Source organism: Xenopus laevis, chromosome 4S, assembly GCF_017654675.1.
Source record: "Xenopus laevis strain J_2021 chromosome 4S, Xenopus_laevis_v10.1, whole genome shotgun sequence".
Classification (NCBI taxonomy): Eukaryota; Metazoa; Chordata; class Amphibia; order Anura; family Pipidae; genus Xenopus; species Xenopus laevis.
The window spans coordinates 42,772,929-42,793,000 of NC_054378.1; the positions used below are offsets into that span (position 1 = coordinate 42,772,929).

At 38.2% G+C, this 20,072-nt stretch overlaps 1 protein-coding gene across 4 annotated transcripts in view; it reads right to left on the bottom strand.

Moving 5' to 3' along the window:
* The window catches only part of nfat5.S (nuclear factor of activated T cells 5 S homeolog), a 65,730-nt gene extending 49,919 nt beyond the window's left edge, over positions 1–15,811 (bottom strand). The window contains exon 1 of one of the 4 annotated variants that reach the window (XM_018260559.2): positions 15,440–15,811. In XM_018260559.2, coding sequence (XP_018116048.1) covers positions 15,440–15,530 — 91 coding nt within the window. In that variant the 5' untranslated portion in view covers positions 15,531–15,811. Of the gene's footprint in view, positions 1–9,016; positions 9,164–15,439 lie in introns of those variants that run through there. The other 3 variants (XM_041561166.1, XM_018260549.2, XM_018260550.2) reach the window with 3 other exon arrangements.
* Between the last annotated feature and the right edge of the window lie 4,261 nt (positions 15,812–20,072).

The following is a 20,072-nucleotide window of genomic DNA, read 5'->3' on the forward strand; positions in this document are numbered from 1 at the left end:
CACTATGCAAGCAATATATTTTCTGCAAGTAATTTTCTAATGTCTCCACATGCATTAACACTGTATTTTCCAGCATCCTTCTATCATCTCAATATGTGCTGTATTTACGATGGCAAAAATGTACTTAGAACATAAGCTACTGTTCGCTCTCTGGATGCAGAAGGCCTATTTGCTATAATAGCACTCCAGGCAAAATGCAGATTAAAATGACTGCTTTCTGAGAACTGCACCGCCATTGCAGCAACCCACCAAATAATGTGTACCAGATCACGATTTACTAAAAGGGACATAAGTTAGTTTCTGTTTTAAACTCATTGCTGTGTCTACTGCTAATACATGTTTCTCTAGCTCTTTGATGCAGTAATTCATCTATACATGCCATTATGTAAGTTATAGGCACGTTTTCTGTCAAACCCTCATGACTTTTTTGTATACATAAACAAAACACCAATGGCTACGGATTCTGTTCGGTTGTTAGTTGGCGAATGAAAAAGTGGCAAAGTTTCAGGCCTATGCAAGACCCTTTGTAAGGCCCTTTGTCAAGCCTTCTTTGTCAAGGCTTTTGTTGTATAGTGAAGGCATATTTTTTAAATTTTTATTGGTTTTGGAATACCTGTATTATGCATTAGAAACTTTTGTGTCTTGATATTGTGCAGAAGCACTGCAATGCTACTTTGTATTGTATAACAGAATCCGTGCAACAGAAATGTTGCCCGTGTTTTCATTAAAGAAAAATATTTTATGAATGTATTATTTCAGTAACTATTATACAAGTAACTTTAAAATAATGAAAAAATAATATAAATAAAAAAATAATAACAGGGGAGTTCACCTTAAAATTCACATTAAGTATGGTGTACACAGTAGTGTATAAGACAATGTGCAATTATTCTTAATTTTTTTTTGTGGTATTCAAATTATCAACAGGTTTTTTAATGTAACCCTCAGGCTTGGAATTACATCTATCTGGTTGTTAAGGTTTAATTACTCTTGTTCATAAAAGAGCAATAGGAGAGGACAAGAAACGACAGATAAGAAGTTTAATATAAGAATTACAAAAAAAACTGAATCTTTACTGAATTTTTTTTTAAAAAAACCATGCACTTCAGATAGCATTTTCAGTGATAACATGCAGAATACGAAGATGAATCTTTCCTAATCCATATACAGGCTCTCACCAATAAATAATGAAGCAACGTCCATCTATGACATAATATATTTAAGAAAAAAGGTGAAAATCCCCTTTAATGAAGTCTGCAACGTCTATTAGAATTATAATATCTTTCATCGTGCAAGAAATGTAAAGTGCATGCGCTATACATTTCCCTTTTAAACAAAGTATCTGTACTTTAGTTGCAATCATACTTTCAAAGACAATCCATCACTTCTTGTCAGCTTGTCATATGACTGATTCCATAAAGATGTTAAACTACATTCTGCTAAATCTTCTGGATTCCACTGAAAGATGTTAGTGGAGTTTATGCCATCATCTGTTCTCATACACGAGGGGCGGACTTCAAAACAATACAGAGACATTATCGATCTTGTCTTAAAATGTATATATATATATATTTTTTCCACAAAAACACATACAGGCAGTAATGTAATACAGCAGATGTTAACAACGAGGCCTTACAAGCCTGTGTCATGTGAACTGGTATGAAAGGGTTTTACACATCTGAACACACTGCTTACCAAAGAACATACTTTTCTGAGCTAAAACCTAAGCAAACTAAGCTTGTGGAACTTGGCTAGCACTTCATTTGTAGGAAAGCTATGCCTAAAAACATGTGAACAGGTTCCTTCATAACCAGAATAGAATAAAGCAATGTTAAAATGGTGAAATGTCATTGCTAGGATTCTATATTTCAGATAAATGTACTCATTTACCAAATGCATTAACTTTTTATTAAGATGCTGATAACTTGTATTATTAATTTTTTTGTATACTTAGTTTTTTTCTTTAGTAGCTGTACATTTTGGAATTTCATCAGCTATCTAGTTGCAAAGGTCCAATTTACCCTAAGAACAAGGCAGTTTAAAAGATACACTGGATAAAAGGAAAAGATGAAAAGGAGAGTCTGAATAGAAACATAAGTAATAAAATGTAACAATAACCATAAAATTGTAGCCTCACAGAGCATTTTCTTTTGCTGCTGGAAAGAGGCAGAACAAAGAAAATATTGCAATAAATTTTAAAAAATGAAGACCAACTAAAAATATAGGGCCTCAAGAGTTCTCTTGAGGCAGAACCAAATGTGTAGCCCCGTGAGCTGTAATGCAAGACTCTATAACAATAAACTCCCCCTGATACTAGATGATTCTCTGAATGAGTTGAGAACACTGGTAAAAATTGCATAAGTACAATATTGTAATTTATGGTATACTGCATCTCAATGTCTGCATTAAATGCAACATCCTTGTTTGTTTGTTTTGCTGTGGTGAACACATAAATAAAATCTTTTTTTTTTTTTCTTTCATCTTATTCTGTCATAAATGTTATGTTGTAATTGTATTTTTAAATTATATTTTTTACATTACAAATAATTCACTCTACCGTATAAAATGTTATTCCTGAACAAACAAATTGGTGTGTAGGCAGCCATCTCAGTTCATTGTGTCTGATCCTGAGCTTGAGAAAGAACAGAACTGTTTTCAGATAAGCTATTGTTTCTCCTACTCAGTGTAACTGAAGGAGTTGTGGTGGGGCTTGGGTATTTTACTATGGAGTGATACCCTCATATCTACTACCAGGTGGAGCATGGGAACATTTTTAGCAACACAAGTGGTTCCGTTGTTATCTGGTTACATTCCCATTGTTCTGCTAATGGTTGCTGGGGGTGCTATAGATCCAACTTGCATTGCGGCAGTAAAGAGTGATTTGTAGTTATCAGAGCACAATGACTGGAGGCACCTGGGAAACTAGCATGTCTAGTCCAATATCAGAATTAAAAAAAAAACAAAGAAAAGTTTGCACTTTTGAAAATGATTTCAATGTAGGATTCTACTGGAGTAGTACCATTAATTAATATGTTTTGAAGAAAAAAAAAAAGCTTGCCTTCCCTTGACATAATCCGTTTAAAGGGGAACTACCTTTTAAACAAATCTAAATAAACTTATGTCATGATTCTGTCATGATTTTTATGATGCTGTTTTTATTTCTAAATTACACTGCTTACACTGCAAATACTTCACTCTACAATATTTCATTCCTGAAGCAGCAAGTGTATTTTTTTAGTTGTAATATTGGTGTGTAGGCAGCCATCTCAGGTTATTTTGTCTGGTTATGTGCTTTCAGAAAGAGCCAGCACTTCAGGATGGAACTGCTCTCTGGCAGGCTGTTTTGTTTCTCCTACTGTTTTGTAACTCAATATGTCACAGTGGGACCTGGATTTTATTACTGAGCGCTGTTCTTAGATCTACCAGGCAGCTGTTATCTTGTGTTAGGGAGCTGCTATGTGGTTACCTTCCTATTGTTCTGTTGTTAGGCTGCTGGGGGGGAAAAGGGAGGGGGTGATATCACTCCAACTTTCAGTACAGCAGTAAAGAGTGACTGAAGTTAATCAAAGCACAAGTCGCATGACTGGGGGTAGCTTGGAAACTGAAAATATGTCTAGTCCCATGTCAGATTTCAAAATTAAATATAAAAAAATCTGTTTGCTCTTTTGAGAAATGGAATTCAGTTCAGAATTCTGCTGTGCGTTGTGTTTTGAAACACTCTCTTGAGCGAGAGCGAGCATCGTTATCCAATATTGTCTACAGCACAATTTCGGAAAGAGAATCATGTAGTAAACATAAGAAAACTAGAGCTCAGTTAGATCTGAACTAAAATCTCCCCTTTTGAACCCAATACAGTTCACTAGCACCGGAATCCAAGCTTCATTCATATTTGCATCCGGTTTACTGTCCTGTCTTTGAACTTACTTAATAAAACACATCTAATATTGGTCAATATTCTTATCTGTATAAAGCATATCAAATATATGTAAAAACACTGGAAAATGATTAACAGTAAAACAAAAAAGTCAATTATCTAGCTATTGAAAGGTGAAAAAAATCAAACTGAAGGGATTAACACTGAACATTAGCATTAAAACTTTTGAGACATATTGTGATAACAAAGGGCAAAGATTCCTTTGCTGGCAGCTGAAGAATACCTAAAACATAAAACTAGCACGTTTCCTCTTGCTTTCGGAGATAAACTGGTCCTTGCGCGTGCGTCATCGTTTGCGCAGCCCAGAAAGCAAGTATTCAGATCCAAAATGGGCCCTAAAAGTACATAGGAAAGTGCAAAAATTATATTTTTCTAAGCAATACCACTATCACTGCGGCAAGTCTTAAAAATGTATTCGACTATACTGCCCCATAACACCTGGGATTCTTGTGTAAACAAGGCATTCAATAAAAGCTCCTGTGTACTCTGCATTTTACCTGCTAAGACACTTTGGAGTTTAAAGCTGCTTCAGACCAGCTTATAAGAGAGTTTGTGAGGCAGGATTTATGTCATGCAAATACTATTACAGTTTATACTGAGCTCCATGACGTTCAAATAACAGCTTAACACTGCATAGTGAAAAAGAAAGAAGCAGTCTTGGACCACGTCGATTGGAGAAGCACAAAAATAACTGGCCCTTTCTTTTGGCATACAAGGGTAACGGCCTGCCAAAGAAGCTGGCACTACTTCTGCAATCAAGTCTTCACACTGCCAAAAGAAACCACTACTCACTGAACCTTCGCTGACCTTAGTTTCCAGAGTCACGTTTCACGAATACTGCATGGCCTGAGATCAAGCCCTGAAGAAGTCACTCTGGTTCCATTTAACATTTACAATAGTAATATATAAACAAAATGTACAACCTCCCCCTACAAACATAATTAGTCAATACCAAAGGTACAATATTATTTTCAGAAAGCTTTAGTAGACAGATCTGCCCCTCAATGAACCAAGGGCAAGTCAGCAACATAAATGACCTTGAAATTTAGTTCATGTCCCATGGCAACGGATCTGCCCGCACAGATCCAACCCTCACCTTAATGTCATCATGCCCAGCAAAACAGCTCTCAAACAAAAGAAATATAGATAGATAGCAGTATGTGAATACAAGTTTTAAAAAAAACAAATCCAGCATATTAAAGCGGTTGTTCACCTTTGAGGTAACTGTTAGTATGACGTAGAGGCTGATATTCTGAGACAATTTGCAATTGGTTCTAATTTTTTATTATTTGTAGTTTTTGAGATATTTAGCTTTTTATTTAGCAGTTCTCCAGTCTGCTATTCAGCAATCTGGTTGCTAGGGTCCACATTACCCTACCAACCAATACTATGACTGGTAGGTAAACAAGTTAGGGACCGCCATATGGGGTTTACCTTGACGTGGTATGGTGGCTTTTCAACTTTATGATCATAACTTTGCAACTAAAAACCCCTGTATTTGTTAACACATGCATTTGCATATCTACTGAATTACTTAGACAGGGGCCCAGGGAATGTGCACTGACCCATTTGGATATGCCAGTAGCACTTCCCTTATACTTCTATATATTTTTACTTAGCAATACGGGTGCTCCCACAACCCCCCTTGTGTATTTGCTTTTACAGCCTGTAGCTTTGGCTAAGCTTCTTGTGGCTTGTAGCACCCCCCATACCCACCCCTATTAATTAATAGTGGCCCTATGCTTTTAACTGCACCATATTTATACATTTTTGTCAAAAATGGGCGTTGGTTTGGGCAATCACTCTCTCTTAAAAGCTGCAATTCAGCAGCGGGGGAGGATTTAGCCCTCCAGAAACCAAGGTTCAGCAGACTTTTACTTTTTACTTTACTATTGCTATTATGCAGAGAGACACAGGATCCTCAATACTATGACTGGTAGGTAAACAAGTTAGGGACCGCCATATGGGGTTTACCTTGACGTGGTATGGTGGCTTTTCAACTTTATGATCATAACTTTGCAACTAAAAACCCCTGTCTTTGTTAACACATGCATTTGCATATCTACTGAATTACTTAGACAGGGGCCCAGGGAATGTGCACTGACCCATTTGGATATGCCAGTAGCACTTCCCTTATACTTCTATATATTTTTACTTAGCAATGCGGGTGCTCCCACAACCCCCCTTGTGTATTTGCTTCCACATTACCCTACCAACCATGCATTTATTTGAATAAGAGACTGGAATGTGAATAGCAGAGGCCTGAATAGAAAGATGATTAATAAAAAGTAGCAAATACATTTATAGCCTTAAAGACCATTTTTTTTAGATGGGGTCAATGACCCCCTTTGAAAGCTGGAAAGAGTCAGAAGAAAAAGGCAAATAAATCATAAACTATACAAAATAAATAACAAAGGCCAATTGAAAAGCTGCTTGGAATTAGCCATTTTAGAACATACTAAAAGCTTGAAGGTGAACCACCCCTTTAGGTAAGAGAATGTTTATGTGATATAATTAATTAGAAAGAACGAAATCCCTCCAGTAAAATGTTTCCCAAGTTGACCTTGTCACCACACACAAAACTAGTCTGACCAGAAACTTTGTATATGGAATAACAGAAAAGAATGTTCAAAGCAAAATTATGAATAAATAGATTCAGGATTGGAGGAGAAAAAACCGACATTGGTATCCGTAGAAAGTGGAAATCAACAAAGCAAGCATGTGACACTAAAACAGAAATAGAACCAGTATCAAAATACACAATTGTTGCCTTACAGTCACTGCAAACGGCATATGAACAATTTAACAAAAAGTCCTGTAAATGTTACAGGTAAGCAACTGCAGTGGGCTATTGTTGTATTACACAGCACTGAACTTCTTATGCCAGTAGCATTCCTGACCACAATTGGACCTAATACTGGTCAGTAAAGGGTTAACAAAACTGGGCATCATTGCTGTAGTATCTATTGTGCGCTTTCTCTCAATATTCTTTTTTTTCAAACAATACTTGGTAGAGCTTCACATTCACTTGCCACTAAATCCAATTACCTTGGCAGGGAGAATTGCAGCCAAAGAAAGCTTCAGTGACAAATCTATTGGTGGGAAATGACTCATAATGATCTTCTAGGGCTATTTAACATTCTAAGATGAAACAGGATAAGTTACAATGACATATTTGGCCCAATTCTAGTCTTCATCTTGCCGCTTAACCTTTTCTAGGAAATTGTTAAAGATAGATTATAAATTCACCTTTCCAACACACACACACACATATATATTATATATATATATATATATATATATATATATATTATATATATATATATATATATATATATATATATATATATATATATATATATATATATATATATATATATATATATATATATATATATATATATATATATTCTACAGTCTGGTCATTTCCCTATGGGACCAGACTGTAAATTATATCCTTATAATACACAAAAGCCATGAATATCTTGTAAATTATATCCTTATAAACGGTGAGTTCTGATGTCATCAGTTATAAACGGTGAGTTCTGATGTCATTTTTGTCACATGACGCACCGAAACTTGTGTATTATAATAAATAAAGTACCCCCAGTTGCAAAATATGAGGATATTAGAAGTTACCTCGGAGTTCCATGACCTGTATAAGGTCATGAAACTCCTCGGTAACTTATAATATCCTTATATTTTACAAGAGGGGGTACTTTATTCACTATATAAATGTCGAAACGCACCATTTATAACAGGGGCCCCTGGGTGCGGAATTTGACGCTGTGCGTCCGAATTTGATGGTGCACGTCCGGAATAGGCGACCAGAATTTCGACTCCGACCCCCCCCCCCCACAAAATGTAGATTTATAATGCATAATGTACCCCCTACTAGAAATTTATAAAGATATCAGAAGTCACCTCGGAGTTATGTGACCTGTATAAAAGCACTCGGCCTGCGGCCTTGTGCTTTTATATGGTCACATAACTCCTCGGTGACTTATATTATCTTTATAAATTACAGTAGGGGGTACATTATCCACTATATAATCTACAGTCTGGTCATTTCTCTATGGGACCAGACTGTAAATTATATCCTTATAAACTGTGCGTTCTGACGTCAGAACGCGCCGTTTATAACAGGGGTCCCCAGCTGCCGAATTTGACGCCGCCGTGTATATGGTCACATAACTCCTCGTGGCATAATATCTTTATGAACTACAGTAGGGGGTACATTATCCACCATATACACAAAAGCCATGAATATCTTGTAAACTATATTCTTATAAACGGTGACTAGTGATGTCATCAGGTATAAAGGCATTTTTGTCACATGACTCACTAAAACGTGTGTATTATGATGAATAAAGTAGCCCTTGTTGGAAAATATGAGGTTATTAGAAGTCACCTCGGAGTTCCATGACCTGTATAAAAGCACCTGGCCTTCAGTCTTGTGCTTTTATATGGTCATAGAACTCCTCTGTGACTTATAATATCCTTATATTTTACAATAGCGGGTACTTTATTCACTATATATACAGTAGAACCCCCATTTTACATCCCCTGTTTTAAAGTCTTCCCTCATTTTACATATTGTTGTTAAGCATAATACATTTCCCTGATTTTACACCATTTTTTTCTGGTCCCCTGAAAACGTAAACTGGGGTTGTACTGTATATATTCACACATATATGTGTAAAGTACAAGTGACAGCACAGAGGTGAGGTTCGTAGCTATTTTTAAACTACAACTCCCATTACACAAAATCGTGCCAGTATCCCCCAGCAGCAGAGCATGGGGATTGGACAGGCGTGTGTGCAGGAAGGGGAGGGTATTCACACGCTCCCCATAGCCTATCCAATCCCTATACAGCTCTACCGGGACTAAAACTTGTGCGACAATACGAGCAGTAAGGAAAGCTGTGTAGGGTAGAGAACATGCAGACACCATAACTCACGCCCTCCCTTCAGTCTGCACATCACTGACAGCGGCGGAACCAGTAATCCAAGAAAGTACATAAAACCATAAAAACAGTTCGGCTATTCCCGACCCAGCTAGAAGTTTGGGATCGCTACTTACACCTCCCGCAAAGCTGTCAACTGCAGGCTCCTTGCCTCCTGTCTTACAGAAAATCCCAACACCACAAGCCATCACGCGAGACTGGCGTCACGACTACACAAAAGCGCGGTGACGCATCACGTAGCCGCCTTGTGGGCGTGGCAAGTCGGTGCAGCGCACAGTCAGCAGCTTGCTCATAAGTGCTACTGGTGTCTGCTTTCAAGCTGTACTTTCGTCTGGGCTCACCTTTCACTTCCTACTTCTGTTAAATAAAAAGACTGTTGACATGTCGAAATGTGCTGTGTGATAACAATAACTGTCTGGACACAAATGCTGTTGTAAACAATAACATTTATTGAAGTAAAAAATAAAAAGACTTTTCTTTCTTGTTGGTTGCCTGCCACCTCTACCTTACCCCCCACAGATTAGCCAAGATCTACCCTGGTACCCTGAACAACTGTTATAAATGTGGGGTTGAGGTAGGCACCTTTTTCCATGGGGGAAATTTACTAAAGGGAGAATTGGCTAACGCTGGTGAAAATTCGCCAGCGTGACGTCATTTCAGTACTTCGCCGATTTACTAATGGGTGCTGGCATAATTTCGCTGGCGTAATTTAACCAAGCGTAACTTCGAACTGCTGAACATATTTTTGCTAGCGCAACTACTCCAACTACTCCAGCGTTCGTTCTTCACAACTTCCGATCTTCGTGAATTAGCATTGTCCAGGTGTATTTACGCCTGGCGAAGTGTTGCGACGATGTGCGCAAAGCCAGCGATGGCGAATTTTCGCCGGGTTAGTGAATAGAGTCCATACAACGCTACTGGTCCTGGACTTTATCCACAAGTTTGATCTCCTGAACATACGTTCCCCAGAGTTATGTTTGATGGGCCATATTGAACCTCTTACTCTCCCCCCATACCAGAGATTGTTCTACCTTCAAATGCTATATTATGCTAAAAAAAGGTATATTACTAACATGGAAAGACACCAGCCCCCCCCCCCATCCTGAACCGGTGCAAACAGCTAGTAAATGAAATACTACTCTTGCAGAAAGTGGTATATTTGGCCAGAGGATGTCCGGACTAATTCCAGGCAATATGGGGTCCTTGTCTTGAGACACAAGAATCAGCGACCACTGAGCATCAACTGTCATAATAACATCGATATCTATTTATATTAGTTGGTCGTGATCAAATGTCCCTGTCTGTAGTGCATGCATGTAAATACAAGAAAATGTCTCTTATTTTAATGTTAATTGTTTTGTATTGTCTCAAATATTCAATAAAAACAAGTTTAAAAAAAGGGAGTGGTTCACCTTCAAGTTAACTTTTAAGATGTCATAGAATGGCCAATTCTGGGCAATTTTTCAATTGATCTTCATTATTTATTTTTTATATTTTTTGAATTATTGCCGCCTTCTGTTGCCTCTTTCTAGCTTTTTAAAAGGGAGTCACTGACCCCATCTGAAAACCAAATACTCTGTAAGGCTACAAATTTATTGTTATCGCTACTTTTTGTGACTCAAATTTCTATTCAGTCCATTCATATTTAAGTCTGTTAATCAAATCAGTGCATGGTTGCTAGGGTAATTTGGACTATAGCAACCAAATTGATGAAATGGCAAACTAAAGAGCTGATGAATAAAAAGCTAAATAACTTAAACACCAATCATGATAAAACATGAAAACCAATTGCAAATTGTCTCTGAATATCATTCTCTATATCAGGGGTCCCCAACCGCCGGACCACGTACAGTCTAGTGACCAATTAACGCGGCACGCCCGAATTGGATGCTGGAGTGCCATATTGGACGCCGGGCACCAAATTGGATGCCGGCGCACCAGAATTGCACACCGACCCCCCTGGTCCTTGCAAAAAATTTGCGTCTACATCGGTCCCGGGCCAAAAAAGGGGACTGCTGCTCTATATCATGCTAAAAGTTAATTTAAAGGTGAACAGCCTCTTTAATTGACTATTGTCAGTTACAGTAACAATTGCACAGACAGATCTGCATTATGAAAACAAACATTACAAACACCATAGGCTTATATATCTTAAAGGTGAAGAAAAGACAATTCACATTGGGGCTGCCAAACGTTAGGTCCCCCGAGTGATTATATTTACTTACCTGATACTCCGGGCCAGTGTCCTATCAGCAGAAATCTACACCAGCACAGGGTTCTTCCGGCGAGCACCACGGATGTAACTTTTGGCACTCCCCAGTATAATTTGCCTTTCTTCTCCTTTAACGATACAGGCGTAGCTATAGAGGAAGCAGACTCAGCAGTCGAGGCCCCGCAGCCCCATTAAGGTAAAATGTTTTGCACCAGGGGCCGGGAGCTCCCCGCGCTACTCTGCATGGAGAGGTTTGTGCAACTTTCTGCAACACTTTTCTAAACCGTGGGGACGAAGTGTAGATGGGAGCAAAAGGGGGCTACTGGCAGCAGCTAGCAGGACCTGATAGGAGACTGAAGCCTGTCTTTGCTCGTGTGACTGCAGTGCTGTGATTGGCTGTCCCCCCTCCTACTGTTCTTCAGAAGCCCTATAGGACACGCCCACCCCTCATTTGAAACATGGACAGGGACCATTGAACATCTATAGGGAGCTCTAATAAAGGGGCTATTTTTAAAGATAATATTAATTTTTAGCACCATGTAAAAGCAACACCATATATTACTTATAATTGCCTGCAAAATTAGGATTTTTTTTATTTATCCTTTATGTCTCCTTTAAAGGGCTTTGTTACCTGGCCCCCTATTCCCATCTCACATATCTTTTTTCACCTGGTCCCAGAAAGAAGTTTTTACTGGGCATAGCAGCCACATATGTTCTAAGTTTCCCACTTCTGGTTTAGATCTTCAGCAGTTATGTGAAGGTTTCAGAAACATCTTATATAACACTGTTGGGGCTTGATACCAGTGAAAGAAGAAGATTCTTAATATTAGGCTTGTTTTGAAGATTGTTCTCCACTGTTCAGAGAGTTTAGTATTTAATTCTGATTCCCATTTACACACATAGGAAGGTGAGTTTGGATATTTACAATCCAAAAGAATATCATATAAAATGGATAGGCCATGTCTAATGGGAAGACAACCCAGTATACAAATGTTGTTAAATCCCTACATGTAGCCAAAGGTTGTCCATATGAAGTTATAGCCAATAATTAGGAGAAAATGCCAAGTGTGCCATGAGCCTAAAGGTTATTGCTCAGCCAGAGATGTATCTTTTAGCAGACACAGTGACATGGGATAATGGCTTTGTTCACCATCAAACCCTTATCTTTGGATATTTCTGTTTCGGGAGATCTGCGAAGGTGTGCAAACGTTCACAATTTCTGATCATGGTTTACACAGTATTATCTCTGGTCATACATTTTCACAGGACATTAGTGGATTATATTTAGCCTAAATAATATTTCTTCCACCTTCTATTGACTCCTGAGAAAATTGTTCATAGTAGGTGTGAATGTGATGAGGGGCCAGGGAATCATGTGATAATGTATAAACGATGTAAATCGCTGTGGAATATGTTGAGGTTGTATAAATAAAATATAATAGCGCAACTGCGCAAAACAATTTCTGTTTGTTTATTGTTCCTTTTGAGTAAATTAAGTTATCCTGACCTATAGGAACTTGTGGTCATATATAATTTTTTCTATAGAAAATTTCTAAAGCAACCCCAGCCCACTGGTAGTTACTGCATCCAACGCTCAAAGGCCCGGGCCCAGGGCGGAAAAGAGCTGGAGGCTGCATGACGTCTTTGGCCACAAATGAACCTGTCTACTGCTTCTGAACCCAGTGCCAGAAATTGAGGGAATTGTGAGGGAGGTGAGCAGTGGGTTTTTGCGGGGAAGGATCAAGGTCAGAGGTTGCAAGCAGCCTAGGGCACACCTTTTAGAAATCCAGCCCTGGGCATGGAAGGGGAGAGCCAACTGTATCAATACCCCCACCCTGTTGCACCCTAGGAATGTGTGCCTGCCACTAGTTCTTGCCCAGGGTTGGAGTACAGTTTTGATTTAATTTCCCCATTTACAGAAGGAACAGTGCTGCTCCTGCATCACTCTTTATTATAGGTACAACTGGACTATGGCCAGCTTAGGAAGCACATTTCTATAGCAAGAGGCTTGTGTCTTTGCTTCGTCAGTAATACTGATTTTCATACAGTGTAAAAGACAATCTATTAACTATAGGCAAAGACAGAGGATAATTGCTATGGTTTATTAGACATAAAGCTATGAAGGTGGTATATTTATTTGTTAATTGTAAGGGATAAGCAATATCTATTAACATAACATGTTTATCAGCCTTTCGAATATCTAGCAAGTATGAACTTGATATCTCTGCATGCAAAGGTTGACTTCCGCCTGATACCACTGGTACAGGAGGCTCTTAGCCCAAAAATGTGCAGTAGAGCATTTACAGGTCAAAATGCACCTGTACTAGGGGGGCGGCAGAGAGAGATAATTCTTTGGAGTTGCATTATGAAATTTGGGGTGAATGGTACACTTTCATGGACACCTATAACCAACCTTGATAGAATCTCGAGTTTTTGCTAACACATTGTGTATTTTTTCTTTTCCTTTCCCATTTATTTTCTGTACTTGTACTGATAGCTGACATGTTTATCTGTTTGAGGTTGATTTTATCTGCAATTGTACTTTTCATATTGGGATGTCACCTGCGTGTGAGAAATCATATCCCTATGATGTCGTATATGTCATTGCATGACCATTTCTCTTTTCAAATATTGCAAATAAAACTGAAGTTAAAAAAAATGCACCTGTACTAACTGTGTCAGGTGGTTCTACTGAAGTCAGTGGGAGGTACTAACTTAGGTATGTTTCAGTTGGCAGATGAAAGTGCCCTATGTACCATTAGCTTAATATACAGTACATATCTGCCTTACAAGAATTATTTTACGGTTACATTTAGTTCATTTCAAGAATTTAGCATTCACGGCTCATTTAAAATGAAAATCTATTAAGATATATTAAGATATGAAATTAAAATATATTAAGAATCAAGTGCTATAACTTTAGTCCCTATTAAAAACCATTGCTGACAGCTTCTGAAATGACCAACAAGCATACAACCTAGGTCCCTGGTAAGGCCTCATCTGGAATATGCAGTTCAGTTTTGGACTCCAGTCCTTAAGAGGGATATAAAGGAGCTGGAGAGAGTGCAGAGACGTGCAACTAAACTGGTTAGAGGGACGGAAGACTTAAATTATGAGGGTAGACTGTCAAGGTTGGGGTTGTTTTCTCTGGAAAAAAGGCGCTTGCGAGGGGACATGATTACACTTTACAAGTACATTAGAGGACATTGTAGACAAATAGCAGGGGACCTTTTTACCCATAAAGTGGATCACCGTACCAGAGGCCACCCCTTTAGACTAGAAGAAAAGAACTTTCATTTGAAGCAACGTAGGGGGTTCTTCACAGTCAGGACAGTGAGGTTGTGGAATGCACTGCCGGGTGATGTTGTGATGGCTGATTCAGTTAATGCCTTTAAGAATGGCTTGGATGATTTTTTGGACAGACATAATATCAAAGGCTATTGTGATACTAAATTCTATAGTTAGTATAGGTATGGGTATATAGAATTTAATTAAAAGTAGGGAGGGGTGTGTATATGTATGCTGGGTTTTCATTTGGAGGGGTTGAACTTGATGGACTTTGTCTTTTTTCAACCCAAGTTAACTATGTAACCCTAGCAATCATTTGAATATTCTTCTCTTTTGGCCATTTTTCCATAAATACAATTTAATCCCAACTTTATATGTAGATTCGTTGAATATGCAAACGGCATTCCATATTCAGAGGAAGGAATGCTAGTACCCATATTGGCTTCTGAAGCATACACAGATGCTGGGTTTCTGCCATCTTACATTTATAACTACTATATCAGTTTCATTTCCATTGCAGATAAAAGTATATATTTAACCCTGTCACTGGTGAATCACATTTTTATACTATAAAAATAAAAACCTCTAAGAAAAAATTCCATGGCCTGTTGCTGTGTTGTCACGTAAATTGTTTCAGACTACTGACAGATATATTCTGTAAAGGCAGATAATCCTCAATCCACCAGAATTTGTCAAAACTGCCCACAGTTTTTTCAGTTGGACCAAGAGATACATTTTGAGAAACATTCAATTAAAATAAATAATATTCCTTGCAGTGGAGTGAGTCACACATTTGCTTTTTGAAAAACATATGTGAGCTTTTTCTACATATTTTCAATACAGTATACTTATTTGCTGTTGTGGTATCACAGTGATACACTGGTCCAAGCTAGGAAGAAGAATTTACAGAAGTCCTCTGGATGCACATAGACGCCCAGGACTTCTGTGAGCACTTCAGTCTGTAATTCTAAAGGTAGTAGGGTTAAAGGACTGCAGGAAAGTTTGTTTACGCTGCTACTCCTTCTGTACAGTCACTTACCTCTTGGTCTGGTTCCTGTTATAAGATTCCGTTGTTGGCACCGATTTGCAAGCCTTGGAGCAGAGAAGACGTCTTCAGAGAGAGATCGCATAGCACCTCTGGTTCTCCTAGTATTTGTCAGGCATTCAAGGTCAGAGCAGTGTTTGAAAATTAATAATGCTATTTATTATGTTTTGGATACCAGGAATAGAGGCTCCTTGACGTTCACAGGAACAAAGTACTGGCATGTGCACAGTACAGTATTATCCTGTTATGTCTGTCCTTTTCTCAGTATAAAGTGTGTGTGCATGCAGTTAGATCGCTGTTCAAATAGGTCACACAGCAGCACTCACAAGCTCCTCTTACAGAAGATATTCTGAGACAAGAGCTGTGGATTATTAGAGAGAATTTCTCTGCTACTCTGTCTAAACCTGTCTGGCAGGTCGTGGGCTGTCTCTTTCCAAGTTAAACACATACTGTAGGTCCCTCTGCCTTTTGTCCTTGCTAAAAATTAACTCCTTGCACAACACGACATGTGCTAATATAACCATGCATGCAGGTCCAGACTGAGAATTAAAATAGGTCCTGGCATTTCAGGTACACAGAGGCCCAATCAGCCCACACAGAGGCCCAAACAGCCCACTAAATTCCGACTTTCTATGGCACCTTATAGCAGCCCCACTGGCATTTGCCAGAACCCACAGATTGCCATGCATGCAATCTTCCACCACTAACAGAGAGCCTCCACAAGAGTATATCTTGCAAAAGAGTTTGGAGTCATTCCATGATGAGTAACCCATGCCTGAGCCAGCTAGTGTTGCCACCTGCCTCGTATTTTACCGGCCTGGCCGGTAAAAATTATGGTTGATGCTAATGTTATTAATAGGGAAAAAAGTTAAATATATAGGAAGACCGGTATTTTTTTCCAGAAAAGGTGGCAACCCTAGAGCCAGCCAAAACCTGAACTGCATAGCTGTTTATGACATGATGGTTTGATCAGATGCCAGATGATATCATACATAATTATGTGAACCCGTTTTACCAATACCTTCATACACTGTCATAATGGTACGGCGGTGGGTGCTGCCACAAAAAAAGTCTTCAGAGGGACCTGGCATGCACAGAAATGTACCCATACACAAGAGGCATGCTCATTTTCAAGGACTAGAGTGTATATAGAGGAAACATACTCCACAGTCATGGGAGGTACCCAGGGGGGTCTGCTTCCTCTATAGTTAAGCTACTGCCATCATATAGCTTAGGTTATCAATATAATTGTTTTTTAACATAGATTTTTACTTTCAGATTTAATATCTAATACCATCACACAGTGTTTCATATATACTGGTATATGTGACCTTCACTGGGGTCTTTATCAAGATATCTTTTCTTGATATCTTTTCTTGATATCTTCGCATATTGATTTTGTAGGAAGGAGATTGCCAGAGGGCCCACCTGGTTTTTTCCCGGTCTCCTGCCGGCCAGTCCGACCTTGTCTATGGCCACCTTTACTTTCTGATTTAAAAACTGCTGTCTGGTTGCTAGGGTAATTGATCATTAGCAATCAGATAACAGTTTAACTTATAAGCTTAAGAAGTGAAGAAACAAAATAAGTAATTGAAAACACAAAAAGACTACAAAAATGTAATCAATGAACAGCCTCTTTGAAATCTTTAGATACCTGCCAATCTGGTTGTTAAAAGGTTAACAGTAAGGCTGGAGCATCCCCTTAATTGCTTAGAAATCCTTCTCCTCTCTAACCCACTATGCCCTCTCCCTCAGGAATTTGCTTTGGCTCTTGACTTATGAGCATGCTCAATGCAGATTACTAAACACATCCTCCAGTCTAACAGCCAATGAAGAGATAGCATCACTGGTACCCATAGAATCTCTAGCTGTATGATCCTATTTTTTTCTCCTAACCACCTCTCCTGAGCTCAGCTTAACCATTACAGTGATCAACTCCAGCAGAACTTTAAGTATGTTGCACCTGTGTAATCCTACATTCTGCATTGCATGGATTTTACAGCATACACGTCTCAATGTTACTGATGATGTGTCAGAGGGGAAATGGCCATCTGGTGAAATCGCTTTTTATTTTAGGAAAATGTGACGGAGCTGGCAGATGGAGGGTATACGCAGTACAAATGATGTGGCTTGGGTGGAGAAGATGTGCCCAACTTATATACATGGTAGGAGAATGTAGGCTTTACATGTCCTTTAACCAATTAAACTTCCTAGAATTTTAAAAATATAAATGTTGTATAAAGTTTTATTTGAGAAAAAAATACCTTTCTGTATCTCCAATTGTTAGTGACCATTTTGATCTGATTCATTAACTTTCATTGCGTTTCTATCATTTCAATGTTCCAGTTATACATAATCCCACTGAAGGCAACACTTCCAGTCACCCACCACATTCCTATAGAATTCCAGTCTCGCCCATGACGGGTAGCATGAACAAGGGGCACAGTGAAGGGGCAAGTGGGTGGTAAATGTGTTCTTTGTGTAGTCTGGTATAAGAGATAATGCATGTATAGATACTGGCTATCAAGTTATGATGCTACATTATATCATTTTGATACTTATGTAGCTTTAGGATTAAAAACATGAGTAGGGTTCCAGTCATATGATAGAAAAGCTTTGTTCAAGGTTGCAGATATGCACTACACCCTGTGGATTCACCTGCTTTTCCTCTGTGTGTGTGTATGTGTGTGTGTGTATGTGTGTGTGTGTGTGTGTATGTGTGTGTATGTATGTGTGTGTGTGTGTGTATGTATATGTGTGTGTGTGTGTATGTATGTGTGTGTGTGTGTGTGTGTATGTATGTGTGTGTGTGTATGTATGTGTGTGTGTGTGTGTGTGTATGTATGTGTGTGTGTGTGTATGTATGTGTGTGTGTATGTATGTGTATGTGTGTGTGTGTATGTGGCATGCAGATTGCCAGCCTTGTCTTGGGTGTCAAAGATCCATGTTGGTACTTTCCAAGTGCAAAATAACATAGTATTACGAGTAGCATATCATATGATGCAATAAGAATTCTCATGAGACCATTCTCATTCTGGCTGAAATTTCATACCAGTTCAGGGCAGAGTTCTTCTATAGAAAATTTATATGAACTTAGTCGGTTCTATCAAAGCTAAGAAAGCAATTTCATTAAGAGCAGATGCACAGGATGTCTCTCTGAGCACTTTTGCAATTTTACATTCATTTTCTTTTCTTTAATTTTCCCACCAAAATAGTTATTAAGAGCACTCAAAGCTTTGCTTAAACTTTAAGGGGGTTATTTAACAAGGTCCGAATATCTCAACCTCGAATAATTTGTGGTTTTCGGGGGGGGGAAAAAATATGAATTTTTTGAGATTTATTAAAGTCCGATGGTCTAAAAACTCCGAAATCCGAAACCCCGGCATCTAAAATCTCTAGAGGTCCAGTATAAGTCAATGGGGAAGGTCCCAGTGTCTGCGCTGATGTCCGTACCGATATCCGATGAGTTTGTGGTTTTTGTTTTGTAGATTTTGTGATTTTTTTGTGTGTAGATTTTGGAGTTTTTTGCGCAGAAACCACAAACAATTTGGAATTTTCAGGGAAAGCTCCGAAGTTTGCCCGACCGTATTTTTTCGTGCTCATTTCTTCATAAACAAGGAGTTGCTTGGATTTCTAACTTAGAAATACTCAGATAAATTCGACCTTGATAAATAACCCCCTAATTGTGGACTACAATTCACACAACATGTTTCCTTTCTCCCACCAATATATAATGCATAAATGCATTTCCCTCATTTTACTTTTTTTTACACTATTTTTCTGTGGGTTCTACTGTATTAATTATCTATAACTGATCCTCAGGAAGGACCTTATAGTACCAAGCTGAAAAAAATGAAATGGTAATGTTTGGCTTTTTTGTAATAAACTTTCTGTAGGTTTTCCCCAATTTGAATACAATATACTGATATTAAGAAACAGAGAAGCAAAAAAGCAATAAATTGCTGTTAATGAAATGTATTCAACCATATTCAGTATAAAGTGCTTCTTAATCCCAACAAGAAATCCTCTTATTCTGCATACTATTTATCATATTGATTTTTATGGTTTACTGTGAAAACCAAATAAAATATTTCAAACACAATCCCAACAAGAAAAAGGAAATAATTTAATATCCTGGTACAAAGCTGATATTTTTGGCTTTTGAGGGCTATTAAAATTTAGTTGCAAAATATTTTTAGGAACACATGATTAATAATGACAACACACACTTGTTTTACATTTACTTGCTGGAAACTACAACAGAAAGAACTAGACACTCAAACATTGTTTAGAATATGGGCATCTTACATCCGCTCCTTGCCAAATCACACGAACGCCTACAAAAAAACACAAGTTTGTTTCAAAATATATCTCATTGCATTTTAATCTAGATGTACAGGTATGGGACCTGTTATTCAGAATGCTCGGGACCTGGGGCTTTCTGCATAATGGATTGTTCTGTAATTTGGATCTTAATACCTTAAGTGTACTCAATTAATTATATCTTTGTTTGGATCATGTTCAAGGTACTATTTTATCATTACGGAGAAAAAGGAAATCATATTTAAAAATTGGGATTATTTGGATAATGATTCCAATGCTAATACTGTGCATTGTATCAACTAGC